Here is a 20,426-nt window from a genome sequence, read left to right as displayed (position 1 = left end):
ATGAATGAACCTCTTATTTTAAACTTCAAAAATCAAAGTATGATGATTGACTTTAAAATACATATTCTAATATCAAGTATAACAAAAACCTTTCAGACCACAATCATACTAATTGATAATTTAGAGTGGCTTTTGTCCATTTCAATTAAATTTCATCAAAGAGGTATGAAGGTTTAAAAAGCCCCAAAAATAATCATTTCTTTCTACAGGTGCTGTCCGTAACGTGCATGCATTTGCATTTCTGGTATACAAGCTTTGAGTTGTTTAACACTTGTTTAAAAAAAAAAAAGAATTAAAATTGAGAAATGACATAAAAAATATCTAGAGGTAAAAATGCTATCTTTTTTAATTTGATGCCTTGACACTGTTCCACAGAACATTTCTTTGGATATGTGTTTAACACACACCTTTTACACAACACATAAAAATTAGTTGTTGGTGAAATTGTACAGATTACTGATTTATTAAAAAAATGTACTGTGAATGCCAAATTATAATAAAAATATTTCACTAAGTCTCCAGTTCATCATTACTTTAACATGACCAAGTCATTGACATTGATTATTAGACCCTCTGCCATCTGTATAAAATCCTAACTGTTTTATTAATAATTAAATGGTCAGAATTTGAATCCTAACCATCCAATAAATCCCAGCACACAAAATGATACCATTTTTAATAATGTAGCACAATTTGCCAAGAATAATATCTACTGAGAAGTGCAAGATTTCCAATTTTTCTGCATCAATGAGTACCAAACTTGTATAAACACTATACAATATTTATAAAGAATTTAAAATTTTGTATTGAACTAGTTGGCTACCTGTTTACATTAAGTAAATAGTATACACTGTACATGTATTAATGGATTCTTTATAAACCAAGATATCAGGTCATCAGTTTAAATGTTAAGACTGCTACAAAGTACAAAAATATAAGGCATTCTGAAGCTATTGATCAGCTTTTACAACAATATCTTCAATTTGAAATTAATTCAAATAATTTGTGTACAGATTTAAACAGTAGTATTGTAAAATATTTATAAATAATAAAACAAATAAAAATAAGTGAATCTGACAGGGCTTAACATGTAATAAGTAACCAGGTTAGGCACCAATCATTTTTATATTGAGAGGGGCCTAGGATATTTTTGAAAAAAAAAATATTAATTTCACTTTGAAGAAAAATAAAAAAAATGTTTGCAGTGGCAAGAAAAAAATAAGTTGCTTAATGGTGAAAAAAAAAATAATGTATTCTGTTTTTCATTAAAAAAGTTTTGGTAGAAAAAAAATTTAAAAAAAAAGGAAAGAAGAGAAGAGGAATCTCATGTACATATAATGAATGTACCATAAACTGCCATTCATGTTAAATTATGTAAGTAGAAGTATGTAATAAATGTCTTTAATATTAACATTTTATGGTTTATAGTCGAAAATTCATAATGTTATAATGAGCAACTAAATGGATATCAATATCCAGAGACTTTTGTGTTATATTAATCCAGTTTGTTGAACAAACTATTACAAAGATACAAAAAATACACGAACTACCACTAAACATTATAACCAATTTAGATTTTATCTCCAATACAGAAAAGATAAGAATACGATGCCGTCCGATTATTCTCAATTGTGGAAACTGTGTAGACTTCTTGACTATTTTTTGCTACCTATAGTTAAAGACCAAGGAACTTACGTACGCATGTATACAAGCATGTTCAGTAATGAACTAATTAAGGCGGCTGAAAACGTTCACTTTGAAATGAAAAAGAAGACTACGCTATACTTTTAAGAAATGAGAACTTACTTCTAATATTATAATTTGTTCTATTAGAATTAGTTCTTAATGCAATGTGCAATGAGGACAGTCCCTAGCCCTGACATATGCGACATACAAACTTAAGAACTTTATGGTTGAAAAGTTCCCAAACAAGCACAACATAATTATCTCCGAGATGATGGCTTTATTGTCTTTAATGGGTCTTTTGATCAACTTCAAATGTTATTTAACAATTGCTAATAAGAACCTGAGCTACTCAAATTTACTTATATACATTATCTAAGTCCTCATTAAATTTCTTAGAGAAAGTGCAATTAAATCCAAATAGAATAAGGTGAAACCTTACGACACGTAAAACTTAATAGTAGTCCAATGTGCCTAATGCACAATTTCAAAAGTTTTAATTCATTAAAAAGTCAATAAAAAAAAAATAATAATAAAAAGTTATTAACATTTGTAACAAAAAAACTATCCAACATTACACAAAATCTCGTATTTTTCATGAAAAATTAAACTATAAAATATTACTCCATAACACTTTTTATCTGTTGAAGATAAAATCATCACATGTATATACCGTTCTTTATATATGCATCTTTTACATAATACATTTAATTACGAAACTAATTAATATTTTCACTATATGATCTGAAGCCAATGCAACATTCTTGAAATATACTTGCGATATGTGTATATGTATTACAAAATACATTCGATTTCACTTAACTATAATTTTTCATCTGCCAATGAAACTTTTATCCCTTAAGGCTGCCTCAATGATTGCAAGCTGGAGCGTGGAGACATTATACAAAACCGGAAAAGCTGCCCAGGCTGCAATAGAAATGGAGCGCTACAATCTTGATATTTTGGGACGAAGTTAGATATCATCATGAATGGTCATATAATCTTCAGGGCAAACTCTACTGTACTCTGGACCACAAAACAAGGATGGCAACTATCAACATGGAGTAGAAATCTTACGAAACATGAAGGCCAAATCATCATTCATTGAATGGAATCCCGTGAGTGAAAGATTTATTGTGTCAAGACTTATGTCAAAGATACAAAAAGTAACAGTTATTCAATGGTACCCTCCTACCAACATAGCAGAGGAAGAAGACAAAGAAGAGTTTTATAACCAGCTCCAAGCTACCCAAGACTGAACAACACTTGGGGCATCTTGATTGCAATGGGTGACATGAATGCCAAAGTTTGAAAAGATAACACAGGGAGAGAGCTCATCATGAGGAAGGAATGAATTGTTAACATCAACGAAAATGGAGGACTCAGAATGCAGATTTTTGCTCCCAGAACGATCTGGTCATAGGAGGAACGACATTCCAACTCCCTCAAAAGGATATACACAAAACAATCCAGGTGTCTCCAGAGATGAAAACTAGAAACCAGATAGACCACATTACAGTCGCCAGGAGATGGAGAAAGAACATGACAGCCGTTAGAGCTTATCGAGGTTCTGATATAGCATCCGATCATCAACTCGTGGTGGCTAAATTGAAGATCAAGATAGCTATGACAACCAGGCAAGATCAGATTAGAAGGCGAAAGGATAACATTAGGAAGAGGCGCAGTAGACTAACAATTGGAAAGAGTAAAATCCACATAACACCACATATCAAGAAGAACTTGGATTCTCAAAGAAGGAATACAAGCCATGGTTACCTGAGGATACAATCGAGACAACTGAGAATTGTAGGTCTGTTAAGATATAACTTGACCAGGTCAAGACAAGATTGCTGAGAGAATGGTTGACAAGCGAACAAATAAGCATTAAGAAAGAAGTAAAGAGAAAGGAACAAACAGGATAAAAGAAATTACATCAACGAGCTTGTTTCAAAAGAAAAGAATGCAATGGGAAGAAATGACAAAAAAACTGAGTACAACATCACACGCCAATTGACAGGTAGGAAGACCAACATATCCAAACCAGTGAAAGACAAAATGGCAATGTGGTAACAAACCTAGATCAACCACTTTTAAATGGAGAAGATATATCAGATGCTCCTGATCTACCTCCTGGAGAAGACGTTGATGTTGATACTGGCCCATTCTCATGGGATGAAAACATAAAAGCCCTACGAATAAGGACTAGTAAAGCCCCAGGACCGAGTAGCAACATTTCACCTGTTCTTTTGACACTCGGACCTGCACAGGGCCCTACATTACCTTGCATGACCTGTTTGAAAACATCTGGGAAACAATCGAAATCCTTGAAGAGTGGAGTTTAATCTACATCCTTATGCTTGCAAAGAAGAGCGACATGAGCAACTGCCAAAAACTGGAGAGTAATTCAGCTACTCTCAAGGTTCCGATGCAGTCGATCATGTTTTGACCGAATTGCCACATTACGTGTCATCATCGAGGAGTAAAAAGAATGGCAATCAGCCCTCTACATAAACTTTGGTTAGTTCAAGAAGGCCTTAGCATAGTTAACAGAGATGCACTTTGGAAGGTACTTATACACTGTGGAATCCCTGTCACATTGTAAAGATTATCCAAGGACTCACAAAATGCCAAGTCTTCCACAATTCAACACTCTCGCCATCCTTCAATTAACATACAAGAAATACTAAAAGGTTGTCTCCTGTCACTCCTTATTTTCTATATAAGTGTGCAAAAATTTTAATTAGATATAATATACAATCATGAATTTACTCATAGATTGCTTCTTGCCTAATTGATATATTTTGGGGGTGCTAAAGGGCTATAGACTCTAAATTGGCCATGCATAATTGATTGTGATAAGGGCTGTTTCCAAGTCCAAGACTTTCTCGCAGGGGAAACTTTCCGGCCTGCACGAGTCTCAGACTTCCTCGTGCTATCGCATGGGGAAGCTAATCCCGGCCTGCATGAGTCCCAGACTTTCTTGTGCTCTGTATGGTTTAGAAAAAAGTTCCTCATCAATTCCTGGCTACAGACAAAGCCATGCTTTGTTTAGGCCAAGTAAATTTCATCAACCCTCACCAAAAATATGGGGTGGTTGGGAGTATTTTACTTTTTATTTTTTTCTCCTTACCAGATATTTGCTGGCCTAATTTTATCTTTTTGGTGTACAGACATGTTCTAAATCCATAGCCACAACAGTTTCAGAGAAGAAACATTATTTTTGTCACCAAGAATTGCAAGATTTGTATATTATAGTGCCTATATACAAGAAACTGAAGTGATTTTGAAATTTCCATCCTATTTTTAAAAAAAAATGTCATTTTTTAGGAGCGAGAGGGGATGTAAACCTATTACTGTGAAGGTATTTATATTCGTGGGAACCAATTTTCGTGGATTCAAGAAAAAGTGCAGGTTCGTGGCTTCTTGAATTCGTGGATTTCAAATTTAAAAAAAAAAAAATAATAATATTGCTTAATGCTCTTTGGGAATTGGCTGGACCCAAGTCCTCGTTGGCTGGATAAAGTGTTCATTCACAATATAATTTATGTAATGACTGCATGAAAACGTGATCAAAAGTTAGTAATCAAATCAAAATTTGATTAAATTTAATTAAACAAATGATTTGCTTCCAACTGTTTCAAAAGCAATTAATATTATGGTAATCAACACTGATTGAAATGCTATTGATAATTACAACTTATTTTAATTTTGCTGCTAACAAAAAGTAAACGTCAAGCCCTTAGTGAATGTTAACCCAAGCTCAGAACGTACTCTTTAAGCATTTGATGTTTCTCATTGGTAATCAATTGCCTTTAAATAGAGGACATGCAATAACAAATGCATATCACTTTCAAAATGTCGTTGACACAGTGCTTAAAAACGGGCTCAGTCAAAACCAGAAAACCTGCTACACCAGGGTTACCCAACCCAGCAGACTGCTCTACAAATCAGGATGCTGTCATTGTCCAGACAGCCAACGACGCCATCAACACAATAACCCAGACAACTAACTCACGCAAGAGAAAGAGAGGTGATTACAATACCTATGACGAGGAGACCTGTGCCAAAATTGCCAGGTACGCAGTTGACAACGGCGTTGCTAGGGCATCCAGAAAATTTACAGCTGATCTAAGTCAGCGAGACCACTATTCGCAGCATGAGAGATGCCTACATCAAAATCATGGAGAAAGGTGCATACAGAATTACGGTTTTATTCATAATAAAATAAAACATGCCTACCCTTTAATGTATAATATTTTAACTTAAAATTAAATCCTGTTCCCATTTAGTTAATTCATTAAAAGGAAAACTCTTTCTAAAAACTGTATTAACATTTAATCTCAAATTTTATTTTAAATTTTGTTGAAAAAAAAAGGAAAATTCAGATATTTAGTGTTGAACAAATGTTTAGAAAACAAAGAGCAAGACAGATGATATAAAGGTCTTATTTGACACTCCCCGAGGGTAAATGTACAAGTTTATTATTACAGTTTGTTGTTTATTCAATAGGGTATGAATGTGTTTTGACAGTAATTTCAGCCACATACCCTCTTGGGAACCCACTACTCTTGGGAGACCTTGACTCAAAAGTTCAGGACTGGATACACCGTCCGCATCAACGGTGGAGTCATCAACACTAGGATCGTCATGGCTGCTGCAGAGGCCATAGTCACCAAATTTCCCCGCCATCGCCTTCAACACTATGGTGGACATATCACTATCAGCAGGACATTCGCATAGTCACTACTACATCGTATGGGGTTCATCAAACCCAAGGGGACCAAGGCAGTCAAACACCTACCAGAGGACTTTGACACAATACGCCAGAACTATACTGAAAGTATTATTGTTCGTGGGGTACCAATTTTTGTGGTTTTCATGGGTGGGCTAATCCACGAATTTAAGAATCCAACAAATAATAAGTTCAGCCATCAGTTTTTGGGTGTTGCCCATGGACACCGAGTTGTGTGACATACGTAGTTATTTGAGGGATGTTAACGAAATTGTTCAGACTAAATTGACCAACAAAATGACCATGCATATCTCAAATATTGTTTGGTTTTGCTGAAAAACTTTTATGTAAGTATATCCATTTTTATTTGTGTAAAATTAAGCGCTGATCTAATTTTGAAAGTATAACCAATGAGAATCGATGTTTCAGTAAAGTGTTCATTTTATGCCATTTCAATCAGACAAATAACTGCAGGTTATTGGAAAAGATAGGATATCATTTTAATGAAATTTGTTTGAATTCAATGGCCTGTATTCCAAAAGAAATCAGGAAAAAATCCTGTAGAAGTAGTTACACTTATGATGAATCAATCAACATGAAAGGATGATGAGAACAAATTGGACATTACTTTCCATCACTATATACCTAATGGAATTATATGGTTGCATTGTTTGTACACCTCACCTGTATTGCAGCCTGGTATGTAATGTTTAAGTACATAAAATATTCATTAAATTTGATTAAAAGATTAATGAGGTATTAAAAAGTTTCATGTTTAAAAAACATTACGTATTAAAATTAAATTAATTCATAAGATTATTCATGATCAATGCTTCTGTTTTAAAGACACAGCTTGGTGGTCTGACTAAACAGAACTCATTTTAACCCTTGTCTTGCTGCCCATTTCTGAACGAAAGTCTAGATTTCGATATTCTGGAAACTTATGCAAATTATATGCAAATTAGTTGCACAATGGTACTGATGCTGATTGTTATATATAAATTAATGATGGGTGATCACGGGGTGGGGTGGATGGTGTGAGGAGGTCATGGGAGGGTAGGAGGGCCAACGCATGAAAATGGGTCTGTCACTCGAAAAAAGTCATTTATGTCCATTTCTGGTCATTATTTTCTACCTGTGGGGTTCAACGGAACAAATCAGGAACCAAAGCACATTCATCCTACAGCCTGAAGACCGTGAAGGCTACTGAAGCCAAATAAAGTGTGTTACAGTCACGAGTGGGGGGTCAGCAGCCCCCTGAAGGGTCATTAATGAGAAAAAATGAGGATTTTTTCCAATTTTTGTCCTCTGTTTGTCAATAAACTGGAAGTAGTCAATACAAGGGGTTGATATCAAAATGGTGGTGACAGAAATCATTCTTATTTAGTTTCCAGGCAAAATAGAGTACTACAGATTAATTCTGCTCTGGCGAGGGTCAAAGAAATGAACCCTACCCCCCCCCCCCCCCCAAAAAAAAATCTCATTTTTTTCGACAGCGGAAACTCGTGACCTCTTTTTTTAGCTTTCAAGTCATTATTTATTAACACTCTATATCAGATTTTTTAAAGCACAGTCACACTGCTTGCAGATGGACACAAACTGCGCTTTCCTAAACTTAGATTTACAGTGCCAGAACCGATAAAGCGGAACATGGTTTAATCCAGAACAGGTGCGGGTGTAGCATGACAAGGGTTAATTATTCATTATTATGTGTTAAATAACTGTTTTTACATTGTTAGCAGCTTATACATTAATCTAATGACCTGTGATGTGTATTAGTTGCAGCATGTATTCATCTTATAATCTGTGATGTGTATTGGTTGCTGAATGTAGTGATCTGATAACTTGTGATGTGTACTGGTGGTTCTTTTCCCAAACATGTTTTTAGTCTTACCTGAGCCCCTATTACCTTCTACTATATCCAAATAGGTAAAAAGATGTAATTTAAACAGTTTAGGGATCAGGAACTAGTACAGAAAGGAGTAAGCCATCATTAACTTATTGCATCCTTTCTGTCCTAGGATCAGGCCCCTAATATGCAGGAAGGTACATGTATGCCAGTAACACTAAGGTCCCATATTACCATACTTCAGCAGATATGGGGAGATTGTTACAGTTGCAATATGTGTAATATGTTGCTGAATGTAGTGAACTGATGACCTGTGATGTGTATTGGCTGCTGAATGTAGTGATCTGATGACCTGTGATGTGTATTGGCTGCTGAATGTAGTGAACTGATGACCTGTGATGTGTGTTGGTTGCAAAATGTAGTGAACTGATGACCTGTGATGTGTATTGGTTGCTGAATGTAGTGAACTGATGACCTGTGATGTGTGTTGGTTGCAAAATGTAGTGAACTGATGACCTGTGATGTGTATTGGTTGCTGAATGTAGTGAACTGATGACCTGTGATGTGTGTTGGTTGCTGAATGCATTGATCTAATGATCTGTGATGTGTATCAGTTGCTGAATGCAGTAATTTGATGACATTGGTGACTGAATGTAGTGAACTGATGACCTGTGATGTGTGTTGGTTGCTGAATGTAGTGATCTGATGACATGTGATGTGTATTGGTTGCTGAATGTAGTGATCTGATGACCTGTGATGTGTGTTGGTTGATTAACGAGGTTGCTGAATGCAGTAATTTGATCACATGTATTGTACATTGGTTGCTGAATGCATTGATCTAATGATCTGTGATGTGTATTGGTTGCTAAATGCAGTAATTTGATGACATTGGTAACTGAATGCATTGATCTGATGACATGTGATGTGTATTGGTTGCTTGATGCATTGATCTATTTGACCAGTAATATGTTTTTGTTGCAGCATGCATGTAATACACTTATTGAAAGCATTTCTTCATTTTAATTTGTAAGTCACATAATATTGTTTAAACATGCCTGTAAATAAACAGAATAACTTGCAAAACAGAAATCTATACCAATATACCAGGTAACCATATAACATTACCCCAAATATACCAGGTAAACTTGCTCCAAGAATATTGACAAATAACCAAGCCATACATTACTTTCATACAAAAACATTGTTGAAAATGATTATATCCTATGTGTCAACATGAAAGTGAACATAAAGCTTCCAACTTATGATTACTAAGTAGTCAGTAGAAAGTTCTTTTGAAACTGTATGAAATAAAGGATAATAATAAAACTGAAAACAGAATCAGCCTACAGTAAAGTATTTAAAGGACTGCACAAACGTTGTGTATCATTTTTCATGAACCACAAATTTTTTGATATAGTTCAGATTAATAATCTTACCACAACTTTCAAACTACAATAAGCCAAACAAGGTGTTTATGCAAAAAGATAAACCATGGTCGGTTTTCTTCCTACCTTTATTCAGACAAATTCAAATTCTTAAAGATACAGATCCATGAAAACCATTACAAATAGTACTGAACCCAACCAAACGTAACATTATTTACCTTTACATCAAATAAACATTAATCTATCATTAAATTCTTTACTTCACCTGTAAAATGACAAGTATTCCTGCATAAAGATCCTACGTTTACAAAATACAAGTCTATTTTCTCCCCATGTCTATAAGAACCTACTGAATACTTGGTAAGTGTTTTTGCTGATCAATATTGGCAAACTGCCAGGTAGAATTTAAAGTTCCATATATTGTATAGTTTTAATTGCATGAGAAGAGAATAAAAGGTCTAGAGCTGACATAATTTTACAGTTAGTTCGCACACGATAACAAACAAAATGCCAACTTATTTACTATTTAATGAAAATTCTTCAAATAGGATAAGGTGAGAAAAGGCCATGAAGATCTACAGATTAATTTGTACATGTAATCACCTTAAAAACCAGAAATACTGAATTCTGTTTTATAGTTGATGATGAGCATAAAAATATTAACTATTGAAATAATTGCAAAATATACCTCTCAAATTTTTAATACAAATTTTAGTACACTGTACATGTGTTTTGAGGAGTAACCACTCATCAGTAGCATTAGAACCATTTTTAAATCAAAAAGTAAATTGTATGCAAGAAAAAATGTCAAAATAAGAAACCAAATGCAGCACAAAGAAGTTCTACATAAATGGATAAAAATTGAGAATTTTTTGTACAATTTAACCATCATCATTGTCATGCTGTGTACCTTCTCCCAAATTAAAGCATAAACCAAATTAACCATAACCATTGCCCTGTCCTCACACAATGTCATCTACCACAACAACCAATCACTAAACATTTAATTTTAAGCCATGTACCTAAACGGAATAAGATGTGCCAGTCACATGACCTTGATCTTTGAAGAAGCAGCACACCCACACATTAAAAAATTACCTATCAAATAAGGTTGACTACCAATGCAGCCTAAATCAATTATTTTTGGATGTTTTCATAAAATGCCAAAAAGATGAGAACTTCTACGACAATTTCTGTACTAACCTGTTATATCATCAGACATTAAATCTTCTGATTCTGTTCCAACACCACTTCCACGTTTTTCCATTGCCCTTCTTCTCGTTGCTTTTCTTGCTGAGGACAGGGAATTTCCATTAGTAATTGTAGACCTAAAAATAGAACCAAAAATAAATACACCTAGTAATAGATGATCCAAGGATTTGTCTTAACATTGAGGTCTTTAATGAATAATTTTTGAAGGTGTAAATTTTTTTTCATGAATATCTAGTTTTTATATAAAACCTGTCAAGCAAAACTTTACACTATTTTCACGAATAAAAACCTTGATTTCTTATTCTAATTTAAAAAATGGCAAAAGCCTGAACCTATGTATAAGACATATAAGACTGTGTCCAAAAGAATTTATAATCAATTTTGATTTAAAATCTGATGACAAATATTTTTAAACTAAGACCCCACACAAATAACTTCTTCACTGAGGCATATAAATTTCACAAGTATACATTGATATATAATATACATGTACACAGCACATACATAAAATGTGCAGAAATTAAGTTGAATAATTTAACAGTCTGCAATCATTTGGCAAAATAACAAGACATTGATAAAGTTCCTATCAGAAGCTTACCACTTTATACAAACTGTATAGGTAATACTTTAATCATTTTTTATCTGTTATTCTATATTTATATTTACATTTTATTAAGTCATAACTAAATAATCTGTGAACTCATATTGAAAACTATCCAACTATTATTAACCTTATAATTAAATTCTTAAATTTAACTTAATTTTTATGTCCACAAGTCACTGTTACATGACAACAGTTAAGCCTTCAACATATAATAAGAATTTCCAGCATTGCACTGAACAGTAAGATCTTATTATAAACAGTAGACAAAACACTAAACCAACAATCATACTAGAAATAACCAGTAGACATAACACTAAACCAACAATCATACTAGAAATAACACTAAACCAACAATCATACTGGAAATAACACTAAACCAACAATCACACTAGAAATAACCAGTAGACATAACACTAAACCAACAATCATACTAGAAAAAACCAGTAGACATAACACTAAACCAACAATCATACTAGAAATAACCAGTAGACATAACACTAAACCAACAATCACACTAGAAATTACCAGTAGGTAAGAATCAACAAATTTTACTTTATTTTCTACAATTCACAAAAAAACAGATCAAACATAGCCCCTGGAAGACAAATGATTTTAGCTAACTAGTCATAAAAATTTTGTTCTCAATATTTTTTTCCTCTATGTTTTCATCATTTGTGCAACTGGTCGAAATTTCAAGGACATTTATCCAATAAACAGTCTTCTGGAAAATGTTGAACTGAAGGCAATGACAGTCAAACATTGAGTCTGTCTGGCAAATAATTCTAGGTCTTTGGACCAAATATTCTTTGAACAGTTAAGGAGTCCAGACTTTGTTTTGTTGTTTGGAATTGAATCAAATTCAGTATTAAAAATGTCTATACTTGTATAACCCAATGTCCAGTATTCAGGAGACTATGTAAGTTTCCACAGATTCAAAGCAACACTTTGCTATTGTATTATTATTTCTACAAATATTGATACAGCTAATCAAGTCTGGTTGTCACATGGTCTGATTTACAAACCCAATTTCTTTCCTTACATTGAATTTTTTGTAAAGATAGAGATACCTTTAAAGTGCAATTATTGCAGTTTTTTTATCTTAGTTAATACACCAAAAAAGGATTAGCACTAAATGCATGCTGCTGGCTGTTCTTGTAATGTCAACCAAATAATGTGTAGGCTTGTTATAATGATCATATCATCAGTTGAAAGTTTCTTTTTATCTTTCAAAGTGTACCAAATTGATGCTAAAAGTGGCATAAACTAGATATCATAGAGATGGCATCCATCTCTAGGGACCCACTGAAGTAAATAGGTTGTACATCAGGCATGAATAAAATCCCTCATTTGACCTTTAGGTCAATGTTCAAAATCAAAGATCACTTATGATGATACCTGACAAATCATCTTGAGGTGATCTACCCTCATGCCAAATATCAAAAGACATGAAAGTTACAGCCTGGACACTGTTACAGAGGGACTGACATACAGACAGAATGACTGATCACTGGTGGTGGGACATAATAATCAGATTTTGCCTTTCAAGGATAACTACTACTACTAATCTATTTTCTATCTTTTATACAATTCGTTTTTGCCATAATAAAAAATACCTTAGATTATCATTCCCTCACGACCCAATTTTTCCATCCTCCATAATTTTTTTATTTTTATTTTTTCCCCAAATTAAGTCAATATCTTTCAAACGACAGCATTTTTCACTTAAATTATAAAAAATAAAAAGTAAAATGTTCCTGCCTGCCCATAATTTTGAAAAATGTTGGATGAGAATCTAGGAATTTTTTTATTATGGCCTTTCAAAATAGAAACATTTAAATAAAAATTACATGTAGCAATTCTACAAGGTATTTTACCCAAAAACACTAAATACAGAAGGCCCTAACAGATTAATATGACCTATTACAATTCTAACTGATGATTCAGCTGACTACAAAAAGTATACACTTATCAACTGTTATCAATGATTATCTGAATTAGTATGCATCTATTATTTTTAGTTCCTTTTAAGTAGATGTGCAACTTTGAAACTTTTGTTGTTAGTACAGTGTATCAGTCTAAAATAAATTCTTCTCATCAAACAAACATGACATATTATTCAGTCATTACAGACTTTAATACCTAAAACCCTATGTTTTTACTTTTATTAAGACCCAGGACTAGATTAGATTTTAAAAACTATAATTATTATTAAAACAAAATGTGTAAGGTATGTCACTCTTGAATCTGGTTCAGTGCCCTATTTTCCATGTAAATGCCCGTGTGCTCAAAGTATTCTGGATATTTAAGAGCCTCAGTGAGCTTGCTCACAATACCCCATGCACTCACTGAAAAACTTCATTATTCAAACCAAAATAAAAAAGTGGTCCCCCTTATCAGATTTCAATCCAACCAAGATTTTATTGAGCATTTCTAATCATTCAAAGTTTTAATGAAATTGGTAGACAAATGGAGGCACTGCCCAGGTGACAAGCCTAAATCATTAATTCTTACTAAATTCCCATTTTAAAAAGAGGTCCCTTGACCGATTTCTGTGAAAATCAATCCCATCTAAAAATTTTTGCTATCAAACATTCACGTAAGTTTGAAGTAGATCATTAAAAAAAATGGAGATGCTATCCGAGTGACGAGCCTAAATCATCGATTTTCTAGTAAGTTCTCTTGACCAATTTCTATGAAATAATCCCCATACAAGATTTTATTGCTACTAACAATTCACCAAAGTTTGAAAGAAATTGGTAAAATAATGGACAAACTATCCAAATTACAAATAGTTGTGATGGACAACAGACAGGCAGGTCAAAAACATTATGACCTACAACTATGTGGGTATAATAACACTAGTGTACAATTGATAAAAATGAGATTACCTGGAATTCTGAATATCCATGGCTTCTTGTAAAACCAACAGTTCTTCTTGTACTTCCTGTAATGAATCATCACTGTTCATTTCTTCTCCACAACTAACACTAACCAAATCAGGACTTGTGGATACTCCTAATGTCCTTGTCTCTGGTTTCTTCTTACTGCCTCCAACAAAATCATTTGTACTGGTTTCCAAAATAAGACTGGGCTGGTCACCTTCAGACCGAGATAATTCTCTATTCCGATGACCATCACTGCAATCTTCGTATTTCATTTGAGTTGTTTCTGAATGACAGTCAGCAGTGCTTAAACACAGACTGCCATTCATAGGAGAAACACCCTCAGTATTATAGTGTGATTTAGAAGAGCCAAGGTTAAGGCTACTAGCTGATTTAAATGAAGCATTATCTGATATTTTTCCAGAGTCTGAAATTATGTTAATTGTTTGGTTGATTGCACTTGCAACATCTGAAAGATAGTTTTCCATTTCTTCAGCAGTAAATGGCTCAGGTGCCTTCACTTCTCTCCATTCTTCAATGTTTAAATCTTTTGTTTGTTCAAAAATGTCATTATTTTTATCATCAGCATAAATGACATGGGATGCTACATTAGTTTGATCCATATCTGTTTTTGGTACATTTTCAATGTTTACACTCTCAGTAAGTGAATGTTCTGTCAAATAATTCACTGGGTCAATACTTGAAATCTGGTTACTATCATCATCATTGACTTGGTTATTATCAGTGCTTACACTAGAACTCTCTTCCAAAATATTCATATCAGCACTTAATTTAACATTAGTTTCACTTCTTACACCTTGTTCAATGTCCTTCAAGTCAGTACCTGACAGATTTTGATGGCAGTCCTGTAAACACTGCTCATCATTTATAGTACAAACTACTTGACAATTTTCATGATCAATTTTGGTAACCAATGCCTGGTTTTCATGTCCAAGGACTACAACTTGTGACAAATAGTTATCTTCAGTGCCTGCAGAACTGATATCAGGACTAAAGTCTTTAGGCTCAGAAAGATCAGGGGATACTGGAACAGACTCCTCCTTAATACTGTACAGTAAACTCCCAGGAAAATCATTGGGATACTGAATATACATCTCTCTTCTTCCTTCAAACATTTCATCATCATCATCTATCAACTCATCATAGTCTGACAGTTCTTTGTCTTCTGTAGGTAGATCCCCACCAAGGTCTGATCCTTTGGGAGAATAACTCATGTCTTCATCTTCTACATCTCTAGTTGCTTTAGATCCATCTAATGAATCTTCCTCAAAAGAATCAGAATAATAAACCCTGTCCTGTTCTGTAATTTCAGTACAAGGAGTATTGTTATCATGTCCAGCTTTTTTCTTGTTCCACTTTTTATTTTTGTTAACATTTTCATCGTCAACTTCATCATAATTTGATTGGTATTCAGAGTCGGTACTCTCCACTTGTTCTTTTCTATAACTGTCATTGGCATCATCAAAATCAAGTAAATTTTCCTCACTTAGTCGAGAAAATGCATTTACCAACCATTCATAATTGCTATGTTCAGACTTAGGCATTTTAGATGGTGAAGTAGAGCATTTTTGTGACTTTGATTCCCGCTTTCTCTTAATTCCAATTATATCATCATCATTATCATCATTATCATCATCATCATCTTCATCAGTTGAGGTGTCACTTGTATCCACTGATCCTGTGACAATGTCCTTTAATTCTGAGGCACACTTCCATTTGCTATCCGAGAGATATAACTCTGAGTCACTTGACTGATCTGATTCATTTAAGTTTTGGCTAGCTGCTGGAATAATTGGAGGCAGAGATTCACCCTCACAATAGGATATATCTATAATTGGCACAAGATTGACATGGAAGTTAGTTAGTTTTCTACTGTTTTCATCATCATTTACATTGTCAATAACAATGTTCACTGCTATTTTATCATCCAAACAATCTTTTAAATCACTTTGAGACTGATGTGTAAGATAATTTAGTTCACATTCCATTCCTCCCCCTTCATTTTCCTTAGTTACATGACATAGTTTTTGACCCCCATCATCCTCCATGGTATTTCCCATGTCATCTAGATAAGATTGACATTCTTGTTCCTGAGAATCTGACATCTCTGTAACTTGGTATGTATGGTCAGAAACTATTACTGATGGAACTTGTATTTCAGACAAACTATCAATGTAGTTGAGGGGAGGATTACCTGCTCTTGATTTTTCTATATCTTTTGTATATTTTTCAAAGGCATCAGCAAGTGTATCTCCAGCTGGTTCAGAATGTCTCCTAAATTCATCGTCAATAGATTTTCTGTTTGCTTTGTTACGCCTCCTTATAACTTGTGATATATCAGGTGTAGAATGCATAATCTGTTCATCCCCTCCTTCACTTAGGGCTTCAGGAACACTGGCTAGTGATGTACTGCTTTTCATATGTCTCTTTCTGGCAAGTGTTGAGTTATCTGATGGTAAATTAGAACTATCAGAACTGACTAATCTATTTTGTTTGTTTTTGTTTGTTTCCTGATGTTTATCATATGTAATTTTATTAAGTTTAGAAGCTGTCTTGTTTGTTGCATTGCTATCTCCAATGGGCAGTGTCTTCTTTCTCAATTTCGGTTCATACTTGAACTTAGGAGTAGTTTTCTTATAAAGGCGATCAGTAACACTCCTTGCACTTGATGAGATTTTAGAATATTTAGCTCCAAATTTGTCTTGATTCATTTCATTTTGAGAATCAGAGCTTTCAGAATTAACAGACATCATAGAAGATAATGAGAACTGATGTGATATTGCAGGAAGATCACCAACACTTCCCCGATTTAGAGCTAACATGCTAGAAGTTTTCTCAGAGAATTCAGTTTCTATTTCTAAACTAGTGAGAATTTCAGCACTACAAGCAGTCCTAAGTGGACGTGGTCGATCGGTTTTGACATTAAGCAAGTCCTGTTTCTCTTCAATATACAATTCGAGCTGTTCCTCACGTCGTTGTATCTCCTCTAATTCTTCTTCCTGTAAACAAACATAACTTTTGACTGCAAAAATAAAATTTACTACGAAAGATGAATTGAAATGAAATTACTTGATAAAGCATAACAAGTAACCGTACATCCCCTGTCCCTAATGAGATTCGAAGTTGTCTATGTCAAAAATTTGAAGAAGAAGAGGCAGAATATTGATTAACCAAATCATGGGTTTGTGAAGACAAATCAGAAACAATTACTACCAGGATTGGAAACAATATATAAATACAATGTCATAGCATGAAAATAAATTACATCTTCTGATATTGACTTGATTGCTTAAAGAACAACAGATACTGGGTACTTGACTACACCTTATTTTGACTAAAGAACAAAATACAAATAGGAAAATTAGCACTGTTTCTCAACTTTAGGGCAACTGAAATTAGGAAAAGGTTAGTGATGTCACTAAAATATTCAATTATATTGGATAAGAAAAAAAATTACACCATTTTATAATGCATAGTGAAATCTCTTAGATTTTTCTACATCATAAAGACAGATTTATAAATGATCTATCAGCTGATATTTATGTATTTTACAAGAGAATGAACATACAAACAAAAAATGAAATCTATGAAACAGTGCGTTCATTATGTAACCAAGTAAAATATACTAGGGCAAGTACTTAGGTGTAGCTCAGATATCTAACTAAAATTTTATAGTGTGTTTCACACTTGCACAAGGGATTGCCATATTTTAAAACATTTTCATATGATTACATATAAAATAAAATGCTGTACAAGTTACAGCTTGATATCACTACTGAGGTCAATCTCTAAATAGTTGAGACAACTCTGGATACAAAATACAAAAATGATACCATTGTTTAGATACCAGTATTAAAAACTATTGTTTTTGGTCCTTTTCGGCCCTGCATTGGGGGGACATTTCATTCATACATTAGTGGAATTCTTGTATCAAGTTTGTTCTACTTAAAAGATGAAAGGTCAAAGGTGTTTCCTTGTAGTGGTAATGAAAACATTCGGAAGCCATATTAAGTATTAAATGACTGTCTTACTAATAACATATTGGCTTAGTCTTTTCTCACACATTTTCTAAGATAAACTTATGTGTCTGCAGTAGCCAAAAGAGAAACTTAGACGGATTCCATTAGTTTACTGTGAAGGACATTGATGTCTTCAACTATTTCACTATTGGAGGGCTCAACTTTATATGCCAAAACAAAATCTTATTGCCTCTCAAAGCCATTTTATGAAAAAAAGTAAATACTTGTAAAATGACAATTGAAACACAATAATAAATTTAAAATATTATACTGACTGTTCTATTTATTTGTGTATAGTGATCAGCATCTGTTTGGCGATATTGTTCCTCAATTTCTCTGATCTTTCCCAACTGGTTCTCTACCTGATGCTTAGACAACTCAAATTCATCTTCCAAATCTTCTGTCTGTTTCTGTAATGTCTTCTCTGTCTGCCGATGCGAGAAAGATTTCACTATTTCCTTTTGAATAATAGTTTTCAGTTTTCCCTCTAAAGAGAGTTTTCTCCTACGTATTGATTCACAAACTATTTCACTTGATACACTGCTATCTGAGAATACACAGTCATCATCAAACTCCCTTGTAGTTTTTACCGACTTCAGTTTAAACAATTCACTTTGTAATTCTTCATGGACTGAAACAAATAAAGTAATGAAGTTAAATCCAATACCAAAATGGATATTCTAATGTAGTCAAAATACCAATTTACAAATGAATTAAATGTACTTTCAATGAACCCATATAATACTGGTACCTTTGGCAACAAAAGCCTATAATCAAATTAAACTGTAAACATTTTTAAAGCAATACTTATTCTATTTTAAGTAAAAACAAAATTTTGTAAAACATGATGTTTACATGATTATTCTAGTTATTTAAGTATAAAAGCATACAATACAAACATGTTTAAGCTACACAGTACCTACTCATTATAGTTTTAGTTTTATATGAAAATCTACCCCCTTCCCTTTCTGTATGCTTCAGTATGAAACTATAATAAATGTGTCCATAGGACACTGATGCCCCAATCCCAATAATGCTTCAAACGAGCAATAAACAGGAACTGAAGACTCACATGACACAATCAAACAAACCAAATCAAATTTTAAGGCTTTTCCATGAAATTTCACTTCACATTTTAAATCATACAATGAAAGATTGCTGAGAAAACAGGAATTTGATGTTAGACCTACCCGACAAGTCACACACCGTGCAACTTATCTGGGTAAAGCTTCACAAAAAATTTCATATCGTTTCTATGAGGAGTTGCTGAGAATTTTGTGACAAAAATCTAAAAGAAAAAACATACCACAAAAACAAAAAAAACTTGTTCCAGCAAACAGGTAGTTGTAATGCAACCAAGCCAAAAAATTTTAACATGGTACAAGCAATCATAATGAAGCAGCAATCAAATTTCAAATCATTCCCATAAAGTGTTGCTGAGATTCTAGTCTTGAAAATTTAAGGTACAGACATACACACCTTAAGTTGGTAGGGGCATATAAAGGCTGTAATTCTTGTATATTCTTACATACGACTCAATACATGAAGAAATACACTGAATGAAACATTGAACTAAAGTATATGACAACTTAGTTATGGATAGTTATGCATCAATCAAAGTATCATCCTTAATGTTGTGAGTAACAAAGTTTGTCATGTGAATATAAAATCAATCTTACAAGCTTCTCTTTCTCTCTCTAAACATTCTTTGGCATATTGTAAATCCTGTTCTGCCTTTTGTCTTTGTACGTATGTTTCTTCTTTAAGTTTAGTCAGTCTTTTCCTTTCATTCTCTATCTCTAGTATATGTTTATTGTGAGTCATCCAAAGCTTTTCTTCTCTCAACTGACGCTGTTCTTCTGCCTTTTGATGTTCTTGTTTTAATTTTTCCAGTTCATCTCTGCAATTAAAGATATTAGTACTTTATATCTTTATTTCAATGACTCATGTAAAACTAACTGTTTTGTTAATTTGCACAAAAGCATTTCTCTTTGTAATGTTAGCAAAAAGTAACTTCAGAACAGGATGAAATACAGTTA

General features: G+C 33.4%; 1 protein-coding gene across 6 annotated transcripts in view; it reads right to left on the bottom strand.

Annotated features, from left to right (window-relative positions):
* LOC148623592 (uncharacterized) overlaps positions 1-20,426 on the bottom strand; it is a 95,433-nt gene that overhangs the window by 16,717 nt on the left and 58,290 nt on the right. For all 6 annotated transcript variants that reach the window (XM_088565513.1, XM_088565514.1, XM_088565515.1 and 3 more), the window contains 4 exons: positions 20,067-20,287; positions 18,663-19,018; positions 14,354-17,367; positions 10,853-10,977 (listed from right to left, as the gene is read on the bottom strand). In XM_088565513.1, coding sequence (XP_088421639.1) covers positions 10,853-10,977; positions 14,354-17,367; positions 18,663-19,018; positions 20,067-20,287 — 3,716 coding nt within the window. The remainder of the gene's footprint in view (positions 1-10,852; positions 10,978-14,353; positions 17,368-18,662; positions 19,019-20,066; positions 20,288-20,426) is intronic.

The sequence above is a fragment of the Perna viridis genome, chromosome 2 (assembly GCF_037379345.1).
Source record: "Perna viridis isolate PV_CMFRI_1.1 ecotype Kerala chromosome 2, ASM3737934v1, whole genome shotgun sequence".
Taxonomy (NCBI): domain Eukaryota; kingdom Metazoa; phylum Mollusca; class Bivalvia; order Mytilida; family Mytilidae; genus Perna; species Perna viridis.
This window is presented reverse-complemented; position numbering and strand designations above follow the sequence as displayed.